This window comes from Acinonyx jubatus, chromosome B2 (assembly GCF_027475565.1).
Source record: "Acinonyx jubatus isolate Ajub_Pintada_27869175 chromosome B2, VMU_Ajub_asm_v1.0, whole genome shotgun sequence".
In the NCBI taxonomy this organism is placed as follows: Eukaryota; Metazoa; Chordata; class Mammalia; order Carnivora; family Felidae; genus Acinonyx; species Acinonyx jubatus.
The window spans coordinates 76,363,459-76,376,582 of NC_069385.1; the positions used below are offsets into that span (position 1 = coordinate 76,363,459).

At 37.1% G+C, this 13,124-nt stretch overlaps 1 protein-coding gene across 6 annotated transcripts in view; it reads left to right on the forward strand.

Moving 5' to 3' along the window:
• UBE3D (ubiquitin protein ligase E3D) overlaps positions 1-13,124 on the forward strand; it is a 156,672-nt gene that overhangs the window by 84,561 nt on the left and 58,987 nt on the right. For 5 of the 6 annotated variants that reach the window (XR_008298493.1, XM_053222527.1, XM_053222526.1 and 2 more), the window contains exon 9: positions 4,173-4,311. The exons of the other annotated variant lie outside the window; for it this stretch is intronic. Coding sequence is in view for 4 of the 5 variants with exons in the window: in XM_053222527.1 (XP_053078502.1) it covers positions 4,173-4,311 (139 nt within the window). In the remaining variant the exon portion in view is untranslated. The remainder of the gene's footprint in view (positions 1-4,172; positions 4,312-13,124) is intronic. 6 annotated transcript variants of the gene reach the window in all.

A 13,124-nucleotide genomic window follows, 5' to 3' on the forward strand; every position in this document is an offset into this window, starting at 1 on the left:
GCTATCATATATAAACAGTACATTTAGTTGTTTCTGAATTTTGTGTTCTTGACAGTATAAGAATTTATAAAATTTTGATTCCCTGTCCAAATCATGTATTAAGTAGCTGTATGTTTATAATGATTCTAGCACTAAGTTGTGGTCCTTTGCTTGTTTTGGTATTTCGAGAGTTTGAATTGATGAGCTTGTCATTGTTGTAGCTTTGGAATTGAATTTTAAAAATACACAGATATAAACAGTGTTATATTTTAGCATCATTAATAGGCTCTTTGCTTTCCTGATAGGTCCTTCTAGGACTGAAGAGTCCAAATCAACTACTAAAATATGAGAAAAATGAAATTTAAGTTAAATATTTTCTTCTTGAGCTCTCTTATACGCTCTTATTTTTTTCTTCTCTATGCAGTATGTTGGACTCATTTGAAATGTCTTAAATTTTGGTAGAGTTGTTTAATCCTGTCTATTTGTCATTTTCATGTATTACATTAAAACAACCTCTGATTTTTAGTAAACTGTATCACCTTTCTGTTCTCCCAAGTTCTTTTCTTGGTATCGATTGGTGTTTGATTCATTCTCAATTTCACTATTTTTGTTAGAAGTGATGGAGAGTGACTTTCCCCCCCTTTTCATTGCCTCTTTAAAAATAGATAGGCCATCGTTGCTTCTCTAGGGAATTTTGTCAAGGCAAAGATTGAGAAATAAGGATGGTGTGTCCTCTGCCTGCATTTTGGTCTCTTCGACTCGGGTCGCCTAGTTGACAGCTCTGGTATCTTAGGAAAGCTTCTCCTCTGTCACCACTTTAAAAATCACCAAAGTTTGTTATTCTCTCTGAATTATCTTTTTTGTTGGTTTTATAGTGGAAGTTTACTGATTTAGGTCTAATAGTCCAGGTGTTTTTGCAGGAAATAATCCAAATTCTGGATTATTATAATCTTGTGTTTCTTAAAATGTTTATATCGTTAACAGAACTTTCTACTGATATTTGAGCCTTTGGTAGATAGTATCAAGTATCACTTTTGGCCTAATTAATACGTGCCTTTAATTTTCATAACGAGTTTAGTGATTGTTTTAAGATAAACTGAATTTTAAGTATGCCGAGACCATTTCTCCATCTTTCCTTCCTGCTCTCTTTATTTCTTTCTTCCTAAATCAAAAACAAACCAAACCAAAAACAATATAAAAACATTAGCTGAAGTTTTGGGGGAAAGTTACCCATAGTTCTACCCATAGTTCTAACTTTCCAAAACAACTGTAATCATTTTTTCATGTATTACTTTCTGTCTTTGTCCACATATATGGTTGTTTTGTGTGATTAATATGTAGTTAAGATTATAGAGAACATTTATAAATCTTAACAATAAAAGGGTGAATCCTGGGGCTAATGAATATATGCTGTGGGAAAAGGAACCATAAATGGATAAATGTTTAGGATAAACAAAAGGATAAATTTTAGGAATTTGAGCTATCCTAGGTCCAGCTGTGTTATCTAATTTTCAAAAATAAGGTGGTTCTAATTATTAAGAAATGAGGTATTCTAAGAAAGCTAAAATTTGCTCCATCATTTACCCTTGGGCTTTTCAATTTGTTTTTTTGATAGAATTTGTTCAGAAATACCTAGTACTTCTAGGTATAAAAGAGAATGCAATTTAGTTCGAGAGGATCATGCTTGATCTTTTCCATCACTTATCATGTGATCCAGATAATACTTTGTACCTTCATGAGCTTTAATAAGGAGAAAAATTGTTAAATCACAGAATACTTAAAGGATTAGATTAAAAATGCCAATGTTGGATTCACATGCCATGCAAATATTTGTAATTACATAGAGACATGAATAATTAATGTTTATAACTGTATCTTTTTTTGTGTAACTGTGGATATCATTAATGTGATGAATGTCCTTTTGTGTAAATTTTGGTGGTTTGATACATAGTATAGGTTGTGTGTGAACTCCAGGATCTCATGAGGAAACTGGACTTGTCCAGGAGTACGTGTCCCAGATCACTCACTGGTCAGTGACAAGACAGTGCTAGTGTATTTTAATTTCTATTTGAGTGCCATTTTTCATCAACTACACCATGGCCACATAGCAGCATGTTGACACCTTTGAGCGGAAGTTAAGCATTCCTTTCTCTGCACCAGAAATCACATCAACATCATGACATTAGTTGGTTTCCTTTTATAAGAATAACACTTGGAAAATAAATTAAATTATTTAACATACAAATGTAAGTGAGGTGTATTTTATTACAGCCAATAAAAGGTTAATACCTGGGAGTGTCTGAGGAAAAACAACTAATCTAATCTTCCATACTGGGTAACAAAAGTTAGAGGAATCCACAGGTTATTCTTGCTTATGACTGATCTAGAATGAATCAGAGATGCAGACACAGCCCAAATGAGAATACAGGTTAGGGTGGTGGTATGGTAGTAGGATACAAATAATGGTATTAGGCATGTAGTTCTTGTAGAGGAAGCAAGAGGATGTCTCTAAGGAAATGATACTTAAGTGGGTTTTGCAGGATGAACAGAAGTTCACCAGGTAGCCTGCAGCCTTCCAGGCCCAGAAAACTGCATGAGCATGGTGTGGTTAGTGTATGCAGTTCAGAGAACGGAAATGGTTTGTGGAGGGCATAAGAAAGGTGGTAGAGAGAATGAGTTTAGAGCCACTGCACTGGTCCTACATTTGGCTTTTACCAAAGACAGCAAGATTTTTGTTTCCACGCCAGAGAAATGTTGAAAATGTTGTATAATTAATGAAAGGAGAAAGAATAACATAACCAATCAATATAAAATAATGGAGAAGTGTTTTTAAAACACAGAGAAGACAATCATATGTGGCCTTGCTGAAAAGGGACTATTTTGAGGGAAAGTGGGCAGTGTCCTATTCCAGTCTGACTAGTAGGCAAATGCTTTAGAGAGTTAATTTCCCAACCCACATCAGAAATGTAATTAGCACAGGTAACCTGATTGATGACACAGCTAAACTGTCTGCTATGACTCATCATATAAATGTTAAAATCCATTATGCCCTCAACCACTGAGGCTCTTCGACATTCTAGAATTCACCCCTGACTGGGTTAAAGGTAGCTTTATAGAAAGAAGTTTATATAAATAGAATATATATATATACGTATATATATATGTGTGTGTGTGTGTGTGTGTGTATACACACACATATATATACACATATATATGTATATATATACACATACATACATATACACACACACACATATATATTTCTTTTTAAAAAATTAGGACAGTGTTAAGAGACATGTTGATAGGGGCGCAGACAGGAAATACTCAAGTAAATAAAAGATTTGACAGCATAAGACACATCCTGTTCTTATTACATTGTTTTCCCATAATGATTATCTGATTTTCCATTTTAAGTACTATATGGGAAGCCAGGAAATCAGGATTCTAGACATAGCCATATCATCTTCTAAACATGTATCTCATCCCAGAGAAGTCTCTTTACTTTTCTAGCCTTCACTTTCCTCATTTCTTGAATGAAAGAATTTTCTAGTAGGTTCAACAGGATGTAGCAGAGATGTTTCATGGGCTACTTTGGAAGATGAAGGGAGCCTCCTGCCAACCTTACCCCCTCCAACAGAGCAGCTTTGCTTTTATTTATATTGTAAATGGAGCTTTTACAAGATTTTTTGATAAAAGTATTACATCACTTTTTAAAGGTTTGAAAATCAGCTAACTAGAAACTTCATAGGGCATATCCAGCTCAGAAACAATTTGCACATCTGTAGAAGGAGGATAGCAACAGTTCTATTTCGTAGGTATCAGAGGGTTGAACAAGATGTTACATGGAGAAGAGGGCACAGAATATAGGAAGCATTCGATATGTTAGCTATTATCCATTCCCCACCCCAAATAGGTCCCTTACAAATAAGACTGCATTTCATATCTTATTTGTACTCTTTGAGTATGAAATGTTGACTCGAAAAAATTGCCTAAGCCATCTGTTTTGTATCAAAAACACTATAAAAATGTCTTGGACATTTACTTTGTGAATATTTACTATAGCCATTTTATTTCTGTTTTTTTTTGTGCATTGCATCTTCTTCCATGTTTGAAAGTCGTCTTCTTTCCATCAGGTTTTTGAAATAATTATGATCAGATGGAATTGTGAAATTATACGTATCAATGTGTTTCAGGCTTTCCAGTGCATGGGAAAGTGACATCAGCATCCACACTCTAACCCTGCCCTCTGCAACCTGCTTAGAGCTGCTGCTGATATTATCCAGGAACAACGCCACGCTACCTCCATCGCTTCGCTATATGAATTCCTTTCAGGTAGGAACAGCTCCTTTACCCTGGTATGATTTTTCAGTTTCACTTGTGAATTGTTTTTTGAGGATCTTGTGTTTCATAGGAGATAGCTCGCAGAACCCAGAGTTGCAGATGATAATAATAATAAGCACAATAAGCTCAGAACTGATTAGGTAATTGTCCAGTAGTGGCAGAACCCATATCTGTCTAACCCCACAGTTTGTTCTCTTAACCTCCACCTCCCCTGCCTCTGAGAAAAATGGCAAACATCTGACAAAGACACTGTGAATGCGTTTTCCTTCTCCTAGCTTTGCCCTAGAACAAAGATTTTCAACCATTATGAGTAGCTTTGCTACTCTTAGCTTGCAACCAAATCGCCAAATAGATGTTTAAGTTAAGCTGATGGTGTTCTACCCACTTCTGGCACCTTTTCCCTCTCTGCCAGGTTCTTCCCTCATCACTTTGACCCTCCTCTGGATTTTTATCAGGACATGGTCACAGTAAGACAAACAGGACAGAACAGCATATGTGGTCTGATCAACAGGAAGACCTCCTTCCTAGTAGGCAGCTAATTGTCAATGAGGTGGCAAATGAGAGTTAAGATGTTAACAATTTGCTTAAGTTTATGATCCCGTAGCTACTGAATGTAACATTGAACTTATCTATGACTCTTGACAATGGAAAGATACTCATAAGCTCTCTGAGGCTTGTGAGACGGCCACATGCATTGCTGAGAAATGAGTAAACATGGGTTGGCTCTACCTCTGAAGTATTGTGGCTGTATCCTAAGATAACTTCAGGATCAGTGTATATTGCTTGATATACCTCTGTGGTAAAACAAGATGTGGATTTTCCTATGAAGTATACCTCAGGAAATTGTAAAAATTGCTCCAAGGGAATGCTTCCAAACTCATTTTACAAGGCCAGCATCCCCCTGAAACTAAAACCAGACAAGAATACCACTAGAAAAGAAAATTATCGGTCAATAATCCTGATGAACATAGATTCAGAAGTCCTCAACAAAATATTAGCAAACCAAATTCAACATACATTAAAAGGATCATACACCATGACCAGATGGCATTTATTCCAGGGTTGCAAGGATGGTTCAGCATCTGCAAATCACTGTTAATACACCACATTAACAAAATGAAGGATAAAAATTATATGATCATTCAATAGATTTAGAAAAAGCATTTGACAAAATTCAACATCCATTTATGATAAAAACTCTCAATAAAGTGTGTATAGAGGGAACATATCTCAAGATAATAAAGGCCATAATATGACAAGCACACAGCTAACATTATACTCAATGATAAGATCAGAAATAAGATAGCGATGCTCACTGTCCCCTCCCCGCCCACCCACTATGTTCAACATAGAATTGGAAGTCCTAGCCAAAGCAGTTAGGCAAGAGAAAGAAATAAGAAGGATCCAAATTAGAAAGGGAAAGAAGTAAAACTATTTGCAGAAGATGTATCACATAGAGAAAATCCTAAAGAGTCTACCAAAAACTGGAAGAATTAGTTGCAGGATACAAAATCACTATACAAAAATCTGTTGTGTATCTATATACTGATAACAAACTATCAGAGAAATTAAGAAAACAATCCCATTTCCAATTGCATCAAAAAGAATAAAATACCTAGGAATAAATTTAGTCAAGGTAAAGGACCTATACACTGAAGGCTATAAGACATTAATGAAAGTAATTGAAAAAGAAATAAGTGAGCAGATATTTTGTGCTCATGATTGGGAAGAATTGATATTGTTAAAATATCCATACCACCCAGTGCAACCTACACATTCAATACAACCCCTGTCAAAATTCCAACGACATTTTTCACAGAACTAGACAAAGAATTCTTAAATTTATGTGGAACCACAAAAGACCCTGAATAGCCAAAGTAATCTTGACAAATAAGAACAAAGCTAGAAGTATTATACTTCTGATTTTAAACTATATTACAAAGTTATAGTAATCAAAACAGACACATAGATCAGTGGAACAGGAGAGAGAGTCCAGCAATAACCCATGTATATATGATCAATTAATTTATGACAGAGAAGCCAAAAATATACAATGGGAAAGTCTCTTCAATGAATGAAATGTAATATGGGGACAGTCTCTTGAGTGAATGTTGGGAGAACTGGACAGCCACAGCAAAAGAATGAAACTGGACCATCTCAAAACTTAACTCAAAATGGATTAAACACTTGAATGTAAGGCCTGAAACCATAAAACTCCTAGAAGAAAACATAGGCAGTAAGTTCCTTGACATTGGTCTTTGTGATGGATGGTTTGTCTTTTTTTTTTTTTTTTTTTTTTTTTTTTTGAGAGAGAGTGAATGTGAGCAGAGGAGGGGCAGAGGGAGAGGGATAGAGAGAATCTTAACCAGGTTCAACACCCAGCATGGACACAGGACTCAGTCTCACAACCATGAGATCATGACCTGATCTGAAATCAGGAGTCAGATGCCCAACTGACTGAGCCACCCAGGCACCCCAGTGATGATTTTTTCATCTGACACCAAAAGCAAAAATAAACAAGGGGATCTACATTAAACTGAAATGCTTCTGCACTGTAAAGGAAACCATCAACAAAATGAAAAGGTAACCTAACTAAATGGGAGAAAATATTTGCAAATCATAGATCTGGTTAATATCCAAAATATATATTTGCAAATCATAGATCTGGTTAATATCCAAAATATATATTTGCAAATCATAGATCTGGTTAATATCCAAAATATATAAATAATTCATACAACTCAGTAGCAAAAAAACCCACTCTAATTAAGAAATGGGCAAAAAGTCTGAACAGACATGTTTCCACAGAAGTCATACAGATGGCCAACAGGTACATGAAAAGATGCTCAGCATCAAAAGTCTTCAATAAATTTCATATTAAAAAAATAAAAATAAATTAAAATTAAAATAAAAAAGTAACTTCAAAAGTCTTCAAAGAAATGCAAATTGAAACTACAATGAGCTATCATCTCACACCTGTTAGGATGGCTATCATCAAAAATATAAGAAAGAACCAAGTGTTGGCAAGGAGATGGAGAAAAGGGAACCGTTATGCACTGTTGGTGGAATTGTATATTGGTGTAGCCACTGTGGAAAACGGAAACCTGTTGGCCGAAAATTTAAAAACAGAACTACCATATGATCCAGCAATTCCACTACGGGGTGTTGATCCAAAGACAATGAAAACATTAACTCAAAAAGATATATGCATCCCCATGTTCATTGCAGCATTATTTACAATAGCCAAGATATGGAAGCAAACTAAGGGTCCATCTGTGGATGAATGGATAAAGAAGTTGTGGGGTATACATGCAATTCAACCATTAAAAAAGAATACAAGTCTATTGTTTGTGACAACACGGATGGACCTAGAGGGGATTATGCTAAGTGAGACAGAGATAGACAAATACCATATGTTTTCATTTATATGTGGATTCTAAAAGACAAAACCGAAACCAAAGATAACCAAGCTCATGGGTACAGAGAGGGCAGACTGGGTGGAGGTGATCAAAAGGTACAAAGTTCCAGGTATAAAATAGGTAAGTCCTGGGGATATAGTATACAGTGTAGTGACTATAGTTAATAATACTATATTGCATATTTGAAAGATGCTAACAGATTAGATCTTAAAAGTTCTCATCACAAGAAAAAAAATTTTTTGTAACTGGGATGGTGATGGATGTTAACTAGACTTATTGTGATGATCATTTTGCAATGTATATAAATACGAAATCATGTTTTACACCTGAAACTAATATAATGTTACATGTCACTTAAACCTCAATTAAAAGTATTTTTTAAATAACTGCTCCATTCTAATTCACAACCATATTCTCCTTGTAATCTGTTATGTTTGATTTTCTTCAATATCAATTCATATTTTGGCCTTGGTGTACCTGTTTTATTAATCAGTACTTGATTCAGCCTCAGCCCTGAACTGACCTTTGAGAACATCTTCTTCTGTAGGAGAGGGAACTGAGATTCAGAAAGATGGAGTGAGTTGGCCAGGGAAATCCTACCATGTTAGGGACAGAGCTGGACTCACCAGGCTTGTGCCCCAGTAACTCCGCCTGCATCTTTTAAGTTTTGCTCATTGGATCGAACATTGAGTAACATAAAAGTTTGTGTTTGCCCACAAACATTTATGGAGGGAGATACAAGAAACTGAATAGTGGTTATCTTTGGGAAGCGAGGTTAGAAGACAGTTACTATTTATTTCACTTTCTCATGTACTGTTTGAAATGTTTATATGATGGGTGAGTGGGGATCAAGAGAGATGACTTCTAACTTTGAGGGTTTTACAGCCTTTGGGGGAGAGAGAACAATCATCCATGTGTGATAGAAATTGGGGATAATTTTATTACAAATTAGCCTTAACTCAAGCCGTAAAGAGACTGAAGGTAAAAGAATAATTTAAACTGGCTATGGGAAAATTGAGAGGAGGCCCAATCTGTATTCTCCATGAGAACAGAGGAGGTCTTAATCTCTTCAGGGATCTTAACTCAGGCTCAGGTAGACACATGGGCATGAAAGCCATGCTTGCTCTCATGGCGTGAGTGCCTCCTCATAGCAGCTTTAACCACAGGAGCTCTGTTACTGAATATCCCTCTCTACTAGTGATTATACTTCCTCTGCTTTCAGTCTGTTTGCTGAATATTATTAATCAGGAACACAGACACTTTCCCAGTTTCCAAGGTTCAGAGAAACTTGGCACAAGTTCACGAACAATGTCTGCTAAAGCGATGTAGTCCCTGCTGCTACCCCTGGAAATATGCATTCTTATCAGGAACATACCAGGAATCGACTTCCTCATGCAGGTCTTCACTGCAAGATAAAGGATCAGTGAAGAAGGGGAGGATGTCTGTCAGGATTAGAAAGAGATGCTCTGCTTTTTCATCTTTGTAACACCTACTTAATCATTTATTACAATGGCAAGGAACAGGACTGCTAATTTTGCCCATATTTGGGATTTACTCTTTCAGTTGGAAATTCACTGTAACACACATCTTTTAAAGTGCTGTACTGGCAAGAGCTATAAAATAGTAGAATGACACTTGTTAAGATACCATCTTTACATTTCCAATTCTCTTACCTTCTAGGCCAAGTTAGTTAACTGTGAGCACTGCTACTTTTTTTGTAAAAATGTTATTTTAGGTTTTCCAAGGATTCAAATGGCACTCCTGCTTGAGCTGTTATCACTGCCAAATCCCAAAAGGAAAGGTTTATCTTATTAATTAGAGCTATTTACATATATGAAATTCTAACTTCTTAAATTACAGTGTAGCCAATAGGGATATCGTTTGGTGGTTTTGTTATAATTTTAACTTCTGTGTTACCAGCATATCTTAATATCCATAGTGTGATTATAAGCAAACAGAATGCAGGATTTGGTTGAGAATCACTGATGGATTGCTAAGCGCATACGATAGTTGTTGTGCCCCAAGAAGAAGAATGGACTTAGAAGAATTTTAAGCTGGGAATGAAATTCTTCTGTGACCTTCCTCTTGCAATGAGAATAAAATCCAAACATTGTATCAGAAACCAGATCTGACTTTGGTGTTCTTGTTGTATACTTAATCAGGCCAGAGGCCCCAAAGGCCCCCAGCTGAGCATTGTTTCCCAACTTACACATGCTTCCATTTCCACCTTTAGAGACATGGAGTAACTAAGTAGTAACATGGTGGAGGGCTCCATTAATAGACTGAGCCATCTGGCTAAACTATCTCTCTCCCTTAACTTCTGGCTTGACTCCCTCCCACTGAGAATTCTCAAGATGAGTCTTCCTTGGAAACTTATACTCAGCTGAGAGATAAGGAGTGATCCACTGCCTTGAGCCCTGAGCTGAGGAAACCTTTTTTGTTCTTTCCCATACCTTACCTCATTAACTCCAGCTCCATCAGCTACTCCAGGCCTTCCCAGCTGTGCAGATGGCATTTCTAAGGGCATAGAGCACCCAAATTAAAGCTTTTTTGTTACCCCACAGGTTGATAGCTGTGTTCTACAGTTACTGTAAATGTTTTCACAGACATTATCCTTTTTATTATTATTATTATTATTATTATTATTGTTATTATTAATATAATCCTTTAGAGAACCACAGCCTTCCAATATGGGAGCAGTGTAACATTCTCAAGCATTATGGGTCCTAGCAAAAAAGTTGAGCCTCATCAGATTAGGGTTTTATGTGTGTGTTGTGTGGTTGAATTACATAGTGAAAATATGTAGAGAGGAAGAAACAGAAAAGCTTTATAGGCCTTATCTATTACCATCTGATAGTTAGGGTTGGTCAGGGATATTTTCTCAGCTCTAGAAGGATTTGAAATCATACAGTATTCACTGGGGAAGGGTAAACTAGATGAAGCATCTTGAATAAGGGCCCTCTATACTGTTTAGAGCAGGAAATTCTCATTTATGTTACTTGATTTTTAAGAAATCCACTGATAGTTGAATTTCATCATTTCCATGATATAAAAACCATATATTCAACTTCTCAATTGTTCAAAAATTAATAATTTTACAAATAATTCTCCCATCCAGCCACTTTCCCACCACCTGCTAATATCTCTGTCATGAGAGAAGAAGAAAGGAAAATAACATGTGAAAATTTGGTTTAATCATTTGGCCATTTGTTGGCATCTCAGGTAAAAAGTGCTTATGGTACAGTAGTATGTAATCTATAGGGGATCTAAGAAATCGTTAGGCAAAGGCCTGAGAACTTTACAGATGATTAGCAACAAAGGGCTACAGAGAAGAGAAAGTGAAGTTTCTTTTTTTCATCTCCTTTTAGGCAGCACACAACATAGGTGGCCTTATCTGTCTATTATATGCCATGTTCATCTCTGCCTTTTAAAGTAACATTTTACAAAATGATTATTAAAAGATCATCACTTTCATGATAAAAATTACCACTTTAATGATAAAAAACAGAAAAGTATAAGGAAAATTAAAATCACTAGGAATAACCAATATTGGCATTGTAGAGTAATTCTTGTTAGTGTTTTTTATGTATGCTTTGAGAACGCATGTGCACACATACATACACAAGTACAAATATATTTTAGTATAAAACTGGCCTCATTGGAATGGAGAATGAGATTCTGGCAGTATTCTCTTTCCTTTGCTTAATCTTCTGGCATGAAGACAGTCTTCCTGGAGACTGTTAAAGGACCTTGGGGGACTTTTGTATAAAGGTCCTGTTATTAGGTGAGCATGGATAAGGTGGGAGGCTGTGAGCCACGGCAGATGTCCAAGGGTTGCTGCAGATGTAACAGGAGGCAGATAGACCTGCATCAAGATGGGCAGACACTTGCCAGAATTTGTGCTCAGCTCTCATGGTAATCCTTGTGTGCATTCCAGAGAATTAAGAGAGTAGTGTTGGCACACTCAACTCCTGAGAAGTGTCAGCCTTTTGTTTTTTCCTGCTAATTCCTTTGTCCTTGGTGGGCAGAGATAATCAGGAGTTGAGTGCTACTCATATGTAGGGAATCCAGTCTCAGAAGTAGTGATGCTCCATTTTCAGACTGCTCCATTTTCAGTCTCTCCTCTATACAGATTTCTGAGCATTGGCTTCAGCAATTTGGGTGTAAAAAAGATGTTGCCTTCTTCATCCCTTTTTGCCCTGCAGGGTGTTCTTGGTTTGGGAAAATGAGTAGGTATCCTTAGTTTAATATGGTTCTCTAGTGTGGATTCTCCCTTCCTCTGCCTCCTTTCACATCCGACTGTCATTCTGCCCTACTCTAGAGAGAGCTTGGAGGATGCGGCCAGGCAGAGAGCCAGCTAGAAGCCACTCACCCCACGCATGTTCCCTGCCACATATCCCTCTTCTCAGGAATTTCTATCCCTACCTAGGAGTTAGGGTTGTAGACAGAGCGGGATAGTTCCCAGGCTGTGCATGGCACTGGCCTGTACTCTGAGGAGCTGCTACTTGGTAGGGGAGCTTGACTGGGCTGGCTTTGTCCTTATTGAGAGAAGCAGGAATGGGGTATAGCCCACAAAGTCAATAATTATGTCTCTTGGGGTGCCTGGGCGGCTCAGTTGGTTAAGCGTCTGACTTTGGCTCAGGTCATGATCTCATGGTTCATGAGTTCATGAGCCTACATTGGATTCTGTGTCTCGTCTCCCTCGCTCTCTGCCCCTCCCCCACTCATGCTCTGTCTCTCTCCCTCTCTCTCTCTCTCTCTCAAAAATAAACATTAAAAAGAAATAAAAAATAATAATTATGTCTCTTGTTTTGTTTGCTTGTTTTAATATATTAACTTCCCCACCCCCTGCCCCGACTCTAAAGGAAATGCATACTCATGGCAGAAAATGTGGTTTTCATTAGAAAATGATACATATTTGCACTTTTAGCCTAAAAAGATAGAATCTTATAATTAAACCAACTACATCCTAGTCCATTTCAGCCCATCTGTCCTTCTAGACGTGGTGGGGAGAGAAGGCCTGATGGCACAGCCTGGTAGGCTCTCAGCAACCTTTGTGATTTGAGGGCACTCACTCTCTCTGCACCTCTAACTCTGAAATCCTAGTGGGGAAGACTGGAAGACAAACAGGGTCTAATTCTGCAATGATGGGATTATGGCTGTACTGATTCTTACATGTCAGGATCCATGGGAAGCTTGTTTGAAATTCAGGTCTCTGGTCAGTAACTCTGGAGGAGAGCCCAAGAATCTGCATTGTAACAAAAAGCCAGAGTGTTTCTAATAAAGCTGTTCCAGGACCAAGGTATGAAACACTTGTATGATAACAGAATATACTCCCAATAAACGTAAAGGGAAAAAACCTTTTAATTATGATGAACACCTGGT